The sequence below is a fragment of the Protopterus annectens genome, chromosome 8.part0 (genome assembly GCF_019279795.1).
Source record: "Protopterus annectens isolate FY-2018-M chromosome 8.part0, PAN1.0, whole genome shotgun sequence".
NCBI classification, from domain to species: domain Eukaryota; kingdom Metazoa; phylum Chordata; order Ceratodontiformes; family Protopteridae; genus Protopterus; species Protopterus annectens.
Genome location: NC_056741.1, coordinates 1362747986 through 1362764927, shown reverse-complemented (window position 1 = coordinate 1362764927; position 16942 = coordinate 1362747986). Strand labels below are relative to the sequence as shown.

The window sequence follows — 16942 nt, the reverse complement described above, 5'->3', positions numbered from 1 at the left end:
GTATATAGTTGGTCTTGAATCTCTGTCATTGTGTATGTTGTTTTGGTGTACTTAGTTTTACAGTGTGCTTTTACCATGTTTGAGTGTAGTGGGGCATAGATCTTGTGTCATTAGTCTGTTACGTGGTAAACTGCGGTCCCAATACCAAAAAAAGGTGGTTATAGGTTATGCTGTTTACTGTCAGGCTTCGGAGTAACAAACAGAACATTGGAGGTACCCTTCTGCTCTCTGCAGGGAATGTCTCACTGCTTTCAGAATGTGGGCAGATGCCCAGTGTCTGCTGGCAGTTAATCCCAGATATCTTAGGAAGCAGTTATTCTTTTCAAGCACACATTATTTTGGAAAATATCCTCAGACCACACAGTTGTACTTCTAGCTTCAGGGGGGTCCTCTTTGTTTGCTAGATGACAGGAGTTTAATCTTTTCAGAGCAGTCATGGGGGAAGATGCCACCGTTAACTATCTAAGCTTAGCAGTGAGTGTTGGTGTATCTGGAGTTCCTGAAGCTTATTTCCAAGTCATTTGGCTCTTGTTGCTTGTCATTAAGAAGCCTCTTTCAAAGTTAGGAGTAAGTTTTCTATCTGCCACAAAGGGCCGAGAAGCATCTCCCCATTAAGCTCAAAATTATGTTGGCTCTCTCGCTAAATAATGCAACACCCTGGTATTTTCAAAGGATCACTGCCACTGGAATATAAAAGCAGGTTGGGGACTGCTTCTAAAGTAGACCTTATTCAATGGCCGTACCTTTTTCCTTAGCTGAATGTCCCCCAAGTCACAAGAAGTTAAAGATTCACCCAAGGCTTTTTTAGGGAGGATCCAGCTCATAACAGGCAACTGATTTTTAGTTTAGTCACCCAAAGTATATAGTCACTCTGATACTGTGTTGGTCATTTCATTGGTAATTCAAAGCCTCTTGTGTATTAAGAAGGCAATAAGTATAACTTCATTATTAATTGTACATTTTTTTTCTTGCACTCAGGCCACCAAGCTGTAATGCATCATGCTTTTCTAGGCAATAAAAATCCCATGTCCAGCACATAGTGTAGTGCAAATTAATAACCACAAATCAATGCTGTAAGAAGTCAGAGAGCCATAACTATAATACCAAAAAAAAAAAAAATTCAGAACTTTTTACGTGCACACATAAGCACTTTCATCTTGAAATCATTAGGACTTCATCCGAATAAATTGATAAATACCAGCAAGCATTTTCACAGTTCTGCAGGATCTAAGCTTCAACACACTGGAAATATTAATGAAGCTATTCAGCCCGTCAGCTTTTCATGAGTTCAGCCTTATTTGCCAGACTAATTTCTTAACCCCCAAATAGCCCGCCCCGCACTAATAGAAACTTTATTAAGAGCAACAATTTTTTTTTTTTTTTTTTTTTTTAAGTAATACGCACTTGTGCATGTTTACCTGTTGCAGTTCTCAGATTTAACACATTTGCAATATTTAGCATTTGCATGTATGGGTCAACGTTGCACATAAGTAGATGTAATTTTCAAGACTACAAACATAATATGGTTTGAGACGTCATCCTGTAGTATGCTGACTTTCACTTGTAAGTTGTCAACCAAGAAACATACAAAGGATGTTGGAGACTATTTTTTTATAATTTTGGCAGTTTTTAGCCCAGGTCAGTGTTAGCTGAAATGTATTGCAGTTTTTCTCAGAAATGTGTTAGGGTTACAGAATTGTTTGGATTTACAAAGAGGGTATAAACAGTGATACTGATTGGATGGCCAACACCTGACAAGATGTAAAACTGGATAAACAAGTAAGCTATCTCTAAGCTTGACTCAAAATAAAATGCTAATATGGAATGAATGCACAGTTCCCAGAAACAAGTGTTTTGAACATCTTCCTTTTCCTTTTAAAATTTGAGAACCAAGTATAGAAATAAGTCATGTGATTGTAACTGCGTTACATTGTTGAAATAGTGATGATTATAACTGTTTGTACAGTGGAATCACTGAGAAAAATGGAAGTAAACAGGAGTGTGCATTTTAAGTGCAGTTTACTTAAACACCATGTTTTCTGTTTTTATTTTATTTTTTTTGTCTTTTTCCCCCCAGGGGAGCCAGGATGTTACCTGAAGATGATCAGTTCTTCACAGAAATAGAACTGACTACATTGGAAAAAGTTATTAATGAAACTACGGTAAGACTTGATGGTTTGTGTTGGCATTTGTTCTGTTACATGTATTGCTACTCCATGGATAATATAGTAATTTAGTACTGAAGTAACTGGACAGGAGAATGCCTGCTGTGCAAGTGCAAGAAGCTAGACTAGAGTATGCTTCACAAAGTGGGCTGCTGATTCAACTTGGAGCTATGTTAATATAATCCCAAAAAGAGAAATCTGTTGTATCCCTCGAAGTCGCAGAAAAAAACCCATATGCAACCTATACTGGGTCCAAAATAAACCAAGAAGAAACTTGTCAGTGTGGAGGGTGTGGTGATCACTTCGTAAATTATGTTATTGCACTTAGTTCACGTAATAAATATCAAACACTGTTTACTACTTTTAGAACTAACTTACACTGTTATAAAGGACATATTTTAGGTGGCTCATGTATACAGTGATCATTTAGTGATGACTCCACATTAAATGCTACTTTAGATTTTTTAAACTGAACACTTTTGTTACATTTTTCCTTTTAGGCAGGGAAAGTCTGATAGTGCACACAATGTGCATGGGCCTAGTCTTTTTTCTTTTTTCCTTTTTTTCTGTTTTAAAGTTTGCAGTTACTTTTGAGTGCACTCTTACACACACACACAAACTGTTTCCTTAGCTGCCACACTTTAACAGATCCCCATGGCCTTAGTTCTTTAGCACTTTATTTTTAACATTTATCACAGTATTCATTTTTTTTTTCATCCTACTTAGATTTTCAGTTGTACATCTCTACACATGTTCATTCATATTATGATTTGTTTTTGACACACAAACCTGATGAAGTACTTACTTGATACAAAAGCGAACTTTGTTAAAAGTTGTTCATAGGTTCATACTAGGCTATCTGCCCTAGGACATTTATAAGCCTAGCCATAGTATGTTTGGCTTTCGCCACCCATTTTAAATTAATTTTGCTATGCCCTTTTTCGAGGTTAGTATACTGTGCCTCTGTCCAACAGTGACACAGAAGTGATGCCCGGGGTAAACCTACGATCTCCCATCCACTCATCAAGATTCCTCTTGAAGAGAGTCAATGAGGGAATCTGCCTAACCTGGACTGGGATTTTATTCCAGAGTGAAGGGAGCCTCTGGGTTATGAATCTGTCCCTCCAGCATGTTCTATTTATTTCAGTGCTGAGGTTCAAGTCTCTCGAGCGTGTAGCTCGATGGGATATGGATTTTTTGAGGTGCAGCATGTCCCTTAATTCCGGATTGGACATGGCTTTATACGTCAGGCACAGGTCGCCTCTGAGCAGGCGGTATGCCACTGAGTAGAGCTGGAGTTTCTTTAACCGGGCAGCATATGGCATCTGTTTGAGCCCTTTGATCCTCTTGGTGAGGTACTTTTGGGGTCTTTCCAGTTGCTGTAGGTGTTTGGTAAGGTACATCCCAAAAGGGGCATTGTACTCGATTATGGGCCTGATGAGGGATGAGTAGAGGCACGATGACCTCCCCTAATCTAGATGTGAATCCCTTCATGATTAGGTGGGCTATATAAAATGTTTTTCTAACCACTTTGGCCACGTGGTTGTCAAATGAGAGATTGCTATCAACTTGGGTCCCCAGGTCCCTAATTACTTCTTCTGTACTTAATGGATTTCCACCTATGTGGTAATTTGTGGGCACTTTGTTTTTGCCAAAGGGGATGACTGTACACTTTTTGGCGTTTAGCTTGAGGCCATGGCTCTGGCACCAGTTGTCTGTTTCTGTGAGGCCCTTTTGGAGGATGCTTGTGTCGGCTGGAGAGTCGATTATGGCGCCCAGTTTGCAGTCATCTGCGAACTTGGTCAGCCACAGTCCTTCTGTGTTGGCCTGTACCTCCGAGAAATATATACCGAACAAGAGAGGTCCCAGGACTGAGCCTTGTGGGACGCCACTTGTAACTGGTTTGGAGTTTATTAGTATTTATTATTGTAGCTGTCTACTGGTAGATCCTTTTGTTAGTCATTTTTTAGTTTGTTTCTTAATAATGTTTTGATTGGTTGGTTAGTCTGTACAAAATGTTAATTAATAAACTGGTCTTTAGATTGTAATTTGTCTCTAGCTTTCTAGATTCAGTTTTAGGTATGGTGTTAAGGGGGAAGGGAGACTTGGCTAAAGGAATGATTTTAATGCTTTTATTGCTGTTAACAGAACCACCCTCTAACTACTCCGTTGCTGCAAACAACCTGATTATATATAAATAAGGAATGTTTTTGATGCTTTTCATTATACTTCGCTAGGATTGCTTGTTTGTATGTTTCAATAAATGATATTCCATTTTCAACTCAACTGTGGACTACCCACTAGTGTCTTCTATTTGATTATTTTGTAGCACGTATTTTATAGTTATGTTTTACAGTTCGATTTTTATTAAGTGAACTAAGTGCAAAACATAACTTAGGAAGTGAACATCACAGCCTCCACGCTGTGAAGTTTCTTCTTGGCTTACATTAATTTAATCCTGTCATAACGGTGGCTTTGCGCTGATTTTACAACTTGTATAGCAGCAAGTTGCAGCACATACACACATTAAAAAGGTAACCATCTGAAATTTCAGGACCTGCTTTGGAGAGTCTGAAAATGCTGAGACTGAGTAGCCAAAAAAGGACTTGCATTATGCATTAAGTTTAAGATGGCCATTTCTAGGAATATTCTATTTTCTCTAAGGAGTACTGATTTCTGAGTCAATTTAAAGGAGAAGGATGTTTGATATTTGCTCTTCTCCTGCATTGTTGATGTTTCTACATGTCAGTATTATGAGCACCATTTCAATAGGACGCTCATTAAACATGGTTTACTCAGCTCAGTTAGGCTAGAAACGGGAGTTAAAATTAATGCCATTATAAAAGATGGTAAACTATAAACTGCACTGTAGCATATTTATTTATTGTTGACCAGGTGGGTTTCCTGGCCATGAGGCCCTTTCCCTGCTGCAGTCTGGGCTGGACTCGAAGAGTATGCATAACTTAAAATTATTAAGATATATATATATATATATATATATATATATATATATATATATAGCTTTACAGCAGAAGCAAGGTAGCATAAGTAATTAAAATAAAAGCCAGTCGTGTTTCTTTAGGTATGTATAATATGAGTGTATTTGGTTCATTCATATTCTCTTTTTATAGGTAGGTACTAGGCTATATGCCCGAAGGCATTTATAAGCCTAGCCAGAATGTGTTGTCTTTTGCCACCCCCTTAGATTAGTTCCATGTGCCTCTGTCCAGCAGAGCCACTGAAGCGATCCCCGGGGAAAACTTTGTTTCTCATCCACTCGTCAAGGTTTCTCTTGAAGAGTGTTAGCGAGGAGCTCTGCCTAATGTAGACTGGAATCTTGTTCCAAACCATGGGAAGTCTCTGGGACAGGAATCTATCCCTCCAGCACGTCCTATTTATTGTTGTGGTGAGGTTTAGATCCCTAGAGCGTGTGGCTCGAGGGGATATGGTTTTCTTTAGGTGGAGCATGTCCATCAAATCTGGGTTGGACATGGCCTTGTATGTCAGGCAGAGATCACCTCTTGAGTAGGCGGTATGCAACAGAGTACAGCTGGAGTTTCTTCAGTCGAGCTGCATAGGGCATCTGTTTGAGGCCAGTGATCATCTTGGTGAGGTACTTCTGTGGTCTTTCCATCTGTTGCAGGTGTCTTGTAAGGTACATCCCAAATGGGGCGTTGTACTCTTTGATGGGTCTGATGAGTGATGACCTCTTTTGATCTGGATGCGAACCCTTTTGTGATTAGGTGGGCCACATAGAAGGCTTTTCTAACCACTTTGGCAATGTGATTATCAAAGGAGAGATTACTTTCTACTTGGGTCCCCAGATCTCTTGTTACGTCTTCCGTATTTAGGGGACTACCACCTATGTGGTAGTTTCTGGGTACTTTGTTTTTTCCAAAGAGGATGACTATGCACTTTTTGGCATTTAGCTTGAGGTCATGATTTTGACACCAGATATCCGTCTCTGAGACCCTTTTGGAGGATGTCTGTCAGCCAGAGAGTCAATTATAGCCCCTAGTTTGCAGTCGTTGCAAACTTGGTCAGCCGTAGTCCTCTTGTGCTTGCTTGTACCTCTGGGAAGTGTATGCTGAACAGGAGGGGTCCTAGGACTGAGCCCTGGGGAACAGCAAACAGCACTTGCAACCAGTTTAGAGTCAGACATAGCTCTCGCAAATCCCATGTGGGTTCTGTCCGTGAGCCAGTTGGCAACCCATCTTGTGACGTAGGGGTTTATGTTCAGGCTGGTGAGCTTGTCTATAATACCAGAATGGGTAATGGTGTTGAAGGCCTTTGCGAGGTCTAGGTGAGCTGTGTGTACCACCTTTCCTTCGTCTATAACCTTGGTAACTGTCTCAGAGAAGTCCACCAGGTTCAGGAGGCATGATCTGTCCTTAACAAAGCCAAACTGGGTAGGGTACAGTGTTTGGAGGTTCCCAATATCTCTGTTAATGAGTTCCATGATGATGCGCTCCATAGCCTTGCAGACCAAGCTAGTCAGGCTTATAGGGCAATAGTTCCCTAGGTCTGTTGTGGCTCCACCTTTGTGGAGTGGAATAACCGTTGCTGTGCGCAACTCTATGGGTACGTAGCCTGTGGAGAGACTGAGTTTTGAACAGTGTGTTCATCTTTGACCTTGTGTAGGACGCAGCCTGGGACACTGTCCGGTCCTATTGATGCTGTGTTTTGGGCTTTGGAGAGGGCTGTTTTCATCTGAGTGTCTGCGATTTCAGAGGCTCTACATTCTTCTGGTATGGTTCTGGGCCCTTTTGGGGGTGAGAGGGGGGGTGAAGTTTGCACTTAACCTATCTGCCAGGATGTTGGCGATATTGGTCGGTTCAGTGTATTTTGTGCCATTCTGCACCAGCTCCGAGCATATCTGAGCATTGACACTAAGATTCTTGACATAGTGGTTATCTTTGGAGTCCTTGGCAATTTTTCTTTCGAAGCTCGCCTTGGATGATTTTATGAGGGATCATAGTTTCTTGCTGATACTGATCAGGGATGTCTTCCCTTCTTGGAATTTTACTCTCTTCTGTAATAGTTTCCTCCTTCTATTGTATAGCTTGTTTATGGTAGGGGTCCACCAGACTGGTTTCCTTTTCTTGGAGGAGTGAGTCTTGGTTTTGCTTGGGATACCACGATCCATGCATTCCCTTAGGTGCCCGTAGAATGCGTTAGTAAAGGATTTTGCAGCTTGGACAGCGTTATCCTTTAGCATGGGGGCTTTGAAACTTTCCACCTCGGTCTTAAGTAACGTGAAGTTTGCTTTTGAAAAGTTTCACTGTGGTTTCCTTGCCCAGGGATGGGGGGTGTGTGGATATCCAAAGTGATTTGTTTGTGGTCAGATCTAACCAGCGAGGGGTTGACCTCTGGTGTGGAACAGCAGTCGCCCATGTTGGTGATGACTAGGTCCAATATGTTGTCACCTCTGGTGGGAGTTTTGACCAGTTGATCCTGGGCGTTTGAGTTTATAAATTCTAGGAAATGTTGGGCAAGGGAGTTAGTGCTTGAGTAGGTCTCCCAGTTAATGTTTGGGTAATTGAAATCGCCCAATATTAGGGTGTTTGGTAGGACCTTTATGTTTTCAGAAATGTGGAATGGGGGTTCTGGGACATGGTGGGTGATCTGTAGCAAGCTACAATTTGAATTGCAGTTTTGCCCATTGTTAGTTGCACGTGGATGATCTCTGAAGCATGGTGCTGTGCCACTAACCTGGAGGTGTGGGTACCCTTGATGAACATGGATACTTCCCCGCCTTTTGTATTTCTGTCCAGGTTCTGTGGCCGAAATGTTTGGTATGAGTTGTAGCCTGGTAGTGCTGGGGTGCTCTCTGGAGCCTTAAACTAGGTTTCTGTTACTGCACAAATATCCATTTTCTCCATCCTGAGGAGTGCCTCGAGTGCGTGTATTTTGAGGTTTAGACTTCTGGCATTGAGTAGCATTACCCTCAATTTTTTGTTACTTGTGCTATTTACGGTGGTGGATTTGTCTTTTGAGCCTTGCCTAAAAAAGGCACTATGAGGGTGGCAAGAGCTTTGGCCAGTATTCGAAAGCCTAAGGGTGACTGGTGCAGGCCGTCTCTAGCGAAGCATAGTGGCTTGTCGAGCATGTCATCCCAGGCAGACAGACACTGGATCCCCTTTGAATGACACCAGAAACTTGGCCAATTGTTGAAATTTATATATTTTTTTTATACCGTGGTATCATTCTTGGTGAGGGCAGGATGCTACTCAGGGTCATACCGGCCTGGGCTACATGATCAGAGAGCTTTTCCATGTCTCTCTTCATGTATTCCAGGGAGGTACGGCTCGGGTCATTCACACCAACATGGACAATGACAAGAGTCGTATTTGTACTTGTTCTGGAATGACTTGAGTGCTTGTGTTATGTGGAGGATCCTGGCACCTGATAGGCAGCTAACAGTAACCTTCTTATTCAGCCTAGTGAGTGGGACATCAGTGTGCCTGACTTAGTCACCTATTACTAGTATGTTGGATAAGTTATTTTGCTTTAAGGGCTGTGATTGCTTGGCACACTAGTTTTGTGAAGTATGTGTTTCATGGTTCTTGTTTTGGGGATGGAGGTTGCTTGGATGTCTTCTTTGGAGGTCTCTGTTGCTTTTGCAGATTTTTATTTAGAGCCTCTGAGTATGTTTTCGTGTATTTGTGTGTTTTTTGCTAGTGCTGGTTTAATGGGTCTATGTTTGACTGGTGGTGTGATGCAAGTATTTCCCTTCTCCTCTTGACTGTCTGATCCGGTCTTGGATTGAGAGAGCTTAGCCTCCAGTTTGGCTGTATAATTGCATCTCTCGCATGTGTTAGTGTTTGGTGGTAGGAAGAGAGGGTTGTCTGTGTACATGAGGCAGTTGTAACATTGCCTCAAAATGCCCAGATTCACCAGTTGGACTGGGGAGTACACCTGAAACTGCCCTTTGGACATGCCTGGAGATAGGTACAGTGAACTGTTTTACTGAATGGCTGGTAAGGTCGTATAGAGAGCCTTGTCCTTTTGTACAGTATTGGGGGGGGTCTAGTGCTAGGGTTCTTAGGTGCTTGCTATGCGTTTTGAGCAAGTGCTGGGCTGAGAAATGAATGGCTTGAGTGCTTAAGTTGAAAGTTTGCCTAGTTCCAAGGGAAAAATCGAAGAGGAGACTTTGTGGAGCCGGGAATACTTATATCCTAGCTTAACCAGCACTGCCCGGCTCACAAAACCGGGCAAATGCGTTTTTTTTCTGGGCTGAAACCACTCCTCCAGGGACAGATAGGCTGCTCAAAGCTCTCACAGGTGAACAGAGAAACTTCCTTCTATCCAAGTAAGGTATGGGCAAACACACAGATTTGTAACACAGCCCTGAATTCAGCACTAACCTGAAAACTGGACTATACTAGCTTAGAAAGGGGGGAAAACAAGTATATATATTTTGTTTTTTGGGGTTTTTTTCCAGAAAATAAAGCAGATACAATCAAAAAAACACTTTAAATGCACAGAAAAGGATACTTCTTGTTATACATCTCAGATCAGAGTTGTAAAAGCAGATGAATAAAGTGCAATTTATATATATATATATATATATATATATATATATATGTATGTATATATATATATATATATATATATATATATATATATATATATATATAAAACAATAGAAAACGGACAAACTTATTTAAACAAGTTACCCAATTAACCAGAAAAAAGCTCAAAATTGAGCCCTGTTCAAGTCAGCCAAGCTCTAACTGCACACTCCTGCCACTAGGGTGCAGGGGAACCTTCTCCAAAAAAAGATGGCCTGGATCAGTGCTCAAGTTATACAAGCAAAGCTAGATTCAACAGGCCTGAATCTAGTCTATGCTACAGCAACAAGGCGCACCAATTTCAGAAAGAAACAGTTCAAATAAGCAGGCACAGTAAGCCTGTGACTAGAAAATTCCAGCTCAGAAGGGCAGAATCCAGCCTCTCCTCCCACAAGAGTGCAGACCACAAACTTTCTTAATGTAGAATAACTGGCCTGAAGCCCAAGTGCTTAAACCAGAACTAATACGCTTTTAGAGTAGCAGACACTGAGCCTTCAATCAGCAATTCCCAGCTTTAAAAGGATGTAAGCTACCTGTCCTGCCACAACAGTGCAGACCACAAACCTTCTTAATGTAAAACAACCGGTATGAAGCCCAAGTGCTTAAACCAAAAGACTTGGAATAACCATTACAATTTGATCAGGCTGCTACCAAGAAGTAATAAATGCAGCAGAATTAAAATGTATTACTTTTAAGAAGAGGCAAAAGCAAAATAAAGTTGGAGGAAGCAGGTATAGTAAAAGCAGATGAATAACGTGCACATTTTTTTAATGCATGTATTTTTGTGCAAACATGTTTATGTATTAGGTCTGTGTGGGAAGGGTTGATGTGCATTAGAAGTTTGTCACTGTGTGATATTTTAGCTCTCATTAGTTTGGCAGTGCTGGCTTTTTTTTTTTTTTGTAAAGCTGCCACTGAGTGGAAGGTAGTTTTGTGTGGGTGTTTTTTGTGTGCATTGTTGTGGTGTAGCTGTCACGCTATATGGAAATGATGTGCTTTGCTTAGGTGTGTGTGAGACCATGTGTGTTATGTAGGATGCTGGACTGTTGGGGATCATGTTGAGGCAGGTATTGGGAATATGCCTTTCCCCAGCTGCTGTGCAATCTCACAGTTGGTATATCGGGTGTGTATTTACCAGAGGTGTGGAATGTGTACAACCTTTGCCTGCAAAAAATTATTAGGCTTTTTTGATGGTGGTGCACATTTACATACTTAGTGGTTCAGAGTATTCAAGCAATAATGGGGTGGGTGGGTGTGTATATGCAAATCAGTGGTTGTTTGCTTTGTGTGTTTTCTCTGTCCTTATTGTGTGTAGCATTTAATAGTTTTGAAGAATTGTGTTGCTTTAAATGTACTTTTTTTCGCCTGGCATGTGATAGAAGGGAAACAAAGTAAAGCATTTTAATTGTATAAAAAGAAGCAAATTCTGTCTCTGTGTGTCTCTCTCTCTCTCTATATGCATATATATATATATATATATATATATATATATATATATATATATATATTGGTTAGAATCAAAATGTCAAAGTAGCTTACCTTGACACTGAGAAGGATGAACACGGAGCGACAGAGAGGCAAAACTGCGAACACAATTCCTGTTGACTTTGAAACATCGATACTGAGACTATGTTCGCAGTTTGGAGCGCCGGTGTTTTGAAGTGCATCACACTATAGTGGGGATCGGGAAAATGACCCTTTTCCTCACTGTAGTGTGGTCTTGGAGTTAGAATATATATAAGTAGCAGGGGGTGTGGGGGGTACAGGGCGGCTTGCCCCCTTGCAAAACTGTAGGAAATTTTCTGCCTCGTAGTGCATGTTTTTTTCTGGATGGTGAGCGGTCGAATGTTGATTATTTCCTCTAAGCAATCGGCGTGACGCTGTTTCATTGTTCTGGGTCAGGGATGTGAATAGTCGAGGTAAGTAACCTCGAAATTTTGATAGTACACCACACACACACACATAGAGAGATAGAGAGAGATACACATGCACACACGTTTGTAATGAATAATCAATGATGTGTTGTTTGTAATGAATAATCAATGATGAGTTTGATCAGACTCATTGGTGATTACCATTAATTGCTACTAAAATCATAAAAGTGATCTGGAATGTAAACCAGTAGGTTACATTCATGATTGCCAAAAGTAAAACAACTTTTACTTGGGGGGAGGGGTCATTTGACCCCACACCTCTTGAAAATATACTTAAATCCAGGGTCTTACAAATTCGAAGACAGGGGGAAGGCCCTTGAGTTTTGGAAATAATTGACCTAGAAAACTTCAACCGTTGCATAATTTGACCAACTGTATCACTGATGAAAAACACCAGTGTTTCAGCCCGCAGTGAAATGCTTGCAGCAGTAAATCACATAATGTGTGCGTACACGCGCACACACAGATATATATAAGCTCCCTTTTAGTATCATTTCCCTGTATGGGTGAGGTTAAAATGTGTGTAATGTATATTGGCTAAATGTGTTTTGTTGCAAATTCGTCTCCTATTTATGGTTATTTTTCTGAAAATTCAACTTGCATTCTGTGTGACTGTTTTTGTTTCTGCCTTCTGGGTCTACAGGGTCAGTTCACTTAAGTACCTAGTTAAGAAGGCTCTCTCTTTCCCATTTACACGCCATGTGATACATCGGGCAATGAGCACCCTTCAGTGCTTGTTGTTTTCTATGGCAGTTACAGGTTTTACGGGCTCAGGTTGCTAGCCCAAGGCCCAACTCTCCTTGAAGGGTGCACCCCACACACACATGCAAACGCTCACACTGAGCACTCTGGCTGTTCTCTCAAAATGGCACTGCTGCTTGAATGTGCTTACATCTGGAAATGCTTCTTAAAGGTACATATACACACTCTGATCTATCATAACTCACTGTATTGCCAGCTGGCTCACAGACAGGACCCAGGAAGTCTGAATTGGTGAGACCAAGTCAACAAAGGGACCAGTCACCAGCGGGATACCTCAAGGCTGTGTGTGCTGGGACCACTGCTGTTTGGCATAATAGGACCTTTGACTGATCATGTTTGCAGATGACTCCAAATTTGGAGTTATTATAGGTTCCCCCTCCATGACACAAACATCTTAACAAGTAGTCTTACACAAACAAATGACTGTTACCAAAGTCTTGGATTAAAACTCAATGCCAAGAAATGCATTATACTGCCTTTTGGGAAAATGGCCACCCAAGCTAATTACTCCATCGATAAGACGCCCCTTAGACCTGACCCAGTAGTCATGGATTTGTGAGCATATGTAGACAGAAATCTGTCCTTTGACCAGCATGTGGCCAAGGTAGTAAGAAAATCATCATTCAATGTCTCCCAGCTTGGCATGGCATCCAGGTCCAAGGAAGTCATTGTGCCAATTTATTCAGCTCTTATCAGACCCATCATTATAATGCCCCCTTTGATGTGTACCTGACCAGACATATGTAATAGTTGTAATGCCCATAAAGGTTCCTTACATGGAAAATCCAAAACATATTGTTATATATGAATTGCCTTAAAGCCCTCTCACGGCACTCTCACCTGCAGGTTACTGAGAGGTGATCTGTGCCTGACGTACATTGCATTTACTGCTCAGTAGTCATGTGTAAACTAATCCACATTTATACTCTGTTGCTTTTCTTCATAAAGTAATAGTAATAGGAAGTCCTTTACTGTTTTGAGAGTGATTGTAGAGATGCAACATTTAATGGGCTACTAAAGCAGAGTTGGATGGGGTTAAAGTTGTATGTGAAGTTATTCAATCTCACCTTTCATTCTTTAATGATGGGTTCGGAGCCAGTCCCTCGGCTCCGACACAGCCAATTGCAAAGCTCACGGTCTTCAAATAGCTCGAGGCCAAGTCCCTATCCCATGATGCTCCTGTGAATTACCTCCAATCTAGTTTGCCACTGCAACAGATCGGAGGTTCTGATTTAGCTCAGGCCAGATAAGCAGATTTTTCATAAAAATTTTCTAAAGTGTTTTTTGCTAGTTAGTATTATTAGATAGGTTTGTTTATACTGTTTTTGATATGATTCTAGTTGGCCTCTTTTAGGCCTTGTTAGTAGTAGTTGTCTTCTGAGTGTAAACCTCAGACATAGATAAGGATATTTTTCCTTTTGTCAGCTTGCTGTGTGTTATTCAGTGACCTTTGTCACATCTCTTAGGTAGTCTTAGTAGCTTGCATTTACTGTATGGTCTTCTAGCCTTCTGTATTTTGGAATAAGGCGTAGTTCTTTATTACTGTTAAATATTTTACAGTAAACACTTCTTATATTAGATAAGGTTGCTTCTCAGCAACTATTTGTTTTTGTATAGTCTGCTTGTGTGAAATTACATTTGTGTGTGTGTGTGTGTGTGTGTGTGTGTGTGTGTGTGTGTGTGTGTGTGTGTGTGTGTGTCATTTAGCCTGCTTTTATTAAGGCTTGTGTGGAAAATTACTGTTTTAGTTTTTTTTGTGTGGTAACAGTAAATTTTTCTAACATTGATATGGCTGAACAAGATAAGCACCCTAAGTCTGGTTCAAAAAATGCCCAAAATGTGGCCAGAAAATGTCAGTTACAGACAGCCATGTTAACTGTGTTCACTGTCTAGGGGCTCTGCATTTGCAAGACAGTTGTGCCATTTGTCATTCCTTCTCCTCTAGAGTCCTGCAGGAAAGAAAAAGGAAATTCATCGATAGAGGCCTGCTGAAGCCTTCATTTCAGGAAGCTTTGAGTGACCAGGATGGCTCCAGTAGGTCTTCAAAGTCTTCCAAGACATCGGACTCAAAGTCAAGGAAGTCAACTACTTCGGCTCCTTTGCCGTCAGAGCCAAGAGTCTCTTCCTTTTGGAGCTGGTCCCCAGTCTTGGAATCAGTCTCCGAAGCGCCAGAGAGTCCTATTCTCCAGTCAGTACCACCCTCAGTACTATCCTCTCGATCATCTATCAGCCTGTTGGATCTGGAAGTGGATCGTGTGGTACAGAAGCTGTTGTCGGCACCAGCATTAGCCAAAATGTTATCATCTTCGAACCAAATGGCTTCGGAGCCAAAGACCATTGCAGAGACTTTCTTTTCCTCCTCCAAGCCATACTGGTCCTTCGGAGCCGGAGGAGGCAGACCTGATGTTAGTGGAACCCTCAGCACTGACGCCTGCTTCAGTGTCTTCAGCTCCATCTACTCTGATGTCCTCTGTGCCTATCGAGGACTCTAGGAGCCAACACTCTCTGGTCAGGTCCGGGGAGGACAGTCGGACCGACTTGACGGTTCTGACTTTGCTTCTTGGGGCCTCGGCTCGGATGAGCTCGGCTTCTACCTCTGACTTGGAGCCCACTGTCCTAGTGCTGGGGGTGTCGACAGTTTCCTCGGATCCATCAGCTCCCTCGCATTGGAGCAGGGGTGCATTCGATGCCATGTCTCCTAGGGTATCCTCTACCTCGGGTCTGCTCTCCTCCTCCCCAAAAGTGCCAGTGTCATCTTCTGCATCACATGTCCTCACTAAGCGTAGAGACCCAGTGCCTCAGGAAGCCCCAATGGGTGGCCCCTGCTCTTCCGAGGCCTCACCAGAGACCTCCAATGATGAGGTTTGCAGGAAGAGATTGTGCAAGAAGAAGCACTTAGACTCCCCACAGGAGTCTGTCACATCGGATACTGACTTGGATGAGTCAGAAGGGTCCCCACAGTCCCCCTCTGAAGATATCTCCTTCGCTGAGATACTTGAGATCCTTAGGCAGAGGGGTGATTGGCAGTCCAAAAGCCCTACTGAGGATGAGTCATTTCTCCTGAAGGCTTTCGAGTCTCAGCCCTCCACTTCTTGGGTGCCTCCGCCCTTCGATGAGCTCATGCAGCTCGTCTCACAAAGGGCGTGGGAGTCTCTGGATACCATGGAGCCTGTCCCTAGGAGGCCTAATAAATTCATTTCTGCCCCACTTGACAAAACATTCTTAACTAAAGGTGTTCCAGTTGATGCCATGGTGGTGGCTGCGGCCACTAAGAAGGAAATGTCTGAGACTTCCTCGTCTATTCATCCTCCTAACAGAGACTCCAGGATTATGGATAGATATGGGAAGCACATGTTCAGTTCAGCAACATTTGCTCTTCGTTCGCTGAACTACTTAGCCCATTTTCCTAAGTCGCAAAGAGATCTCCTTAAGGAGTTGGGAGATGCTCTTCAGGGTACAGTAGGTGCAGGAGCCTCCGACAAAGTTGCTGTCCAGCTTGCTACCCTAAATTCTATAGTCATCTCATCTATGCATCTCATATATCCTATGCAGCTGACGGAACGAGTAGGGCAGCGGGTACAGGAATTGCTCTTAGGAGACATTCCTGGATGCGCTTATGTTCCTTCTCAGAGCCCTTCAAGTCATCCTTTAACACCCACTTTGATAGCTCGTCCCTTTTCAGGCCTAAAGTAAAGGAAACCTTAATCAGGTGTGAACAGGACGGAAAGGCTCTGTCTGCCGTCGGGGTTCGTTTTTCCACCCCTACCCGACCCTATCCTAAAGGTCAAAGGGATGGAAAAATGTGGTTCAGAAAAGACCAAGGAGTCTTTCAGGACACACGTGGTGAAACCCCCCCCCCCCTCCAGGGGCAGAGGATGGGGTAATAATGGAAGACGACGCCCTCGTGGCAGAGGGGGTCCGCAACACCAGGGTGACAGCGATCACTTCTCTAGGAAGCCCTACCAGCACTCCTGAGAGGTGGCCCGACTGTCCTGCTCTGAAGGCAGTCTGGGGTCAATTATCTTTGTATCCAGATGCCTGGCTCAAAGTAACAAAAGACAGCTGGGTACAAAGTATCATTTCCAGAGGATACTTCATTCCATTCGCCACACCCCCTCCAATCATAAGAAAAATCCCAGACGTACCGCCCAGTTATAGGGAACAGGCAACAATAGAGGTCCAAACGTTGCTAAGAAAGAGTCATCCAACCAGTCCCAGCAGACGAGACAAGATCCAGAACTTAATCAAGATTCTTTTTGGTTCCAAAGAAAACGGGGGACTGGAGACCCATATTGGACCTCACCAGACTGAACCACTACATAAAGAGAAGTTTTGTTTTGTCACGCTTAAGTCTATACTTCCCTTTTTAGGGAAAGACCATTGGATGTACTTGATAGATCTCAAGGATGAGTACTACCACATAAAAATGGCCAGGCCATCCAGGGATCACCTGTGCTTCTGGCTGGGAGCCAATCATTATTACTTTCGAGCCCTGCCCTTTGGTCTC

General features: G+C 42.4%; 1 protein-coding gene across 1 annotated transcript in view; it reads left to right on the top strand.

Moving 5' to 3' along the window:
* HYOU1 (hypoxia up-regulated 1) overlaps positions 1 to 16942 on the top strand; it is a 1290196-nt gene that overhangs the window by 1194127 nt on the left and 79127 nt on the right. Inside the window, exon 21 of the mRNA XM_044079444.1 lies at positions 2078 to 2162. Coding sequence (XP_043935379.1) covers positions 2078 to 2162 — 85 coding nt within the window. The remainder of the gene's footprint in view (positions 1 to 2077; positions 2163 to 16942) is intronic.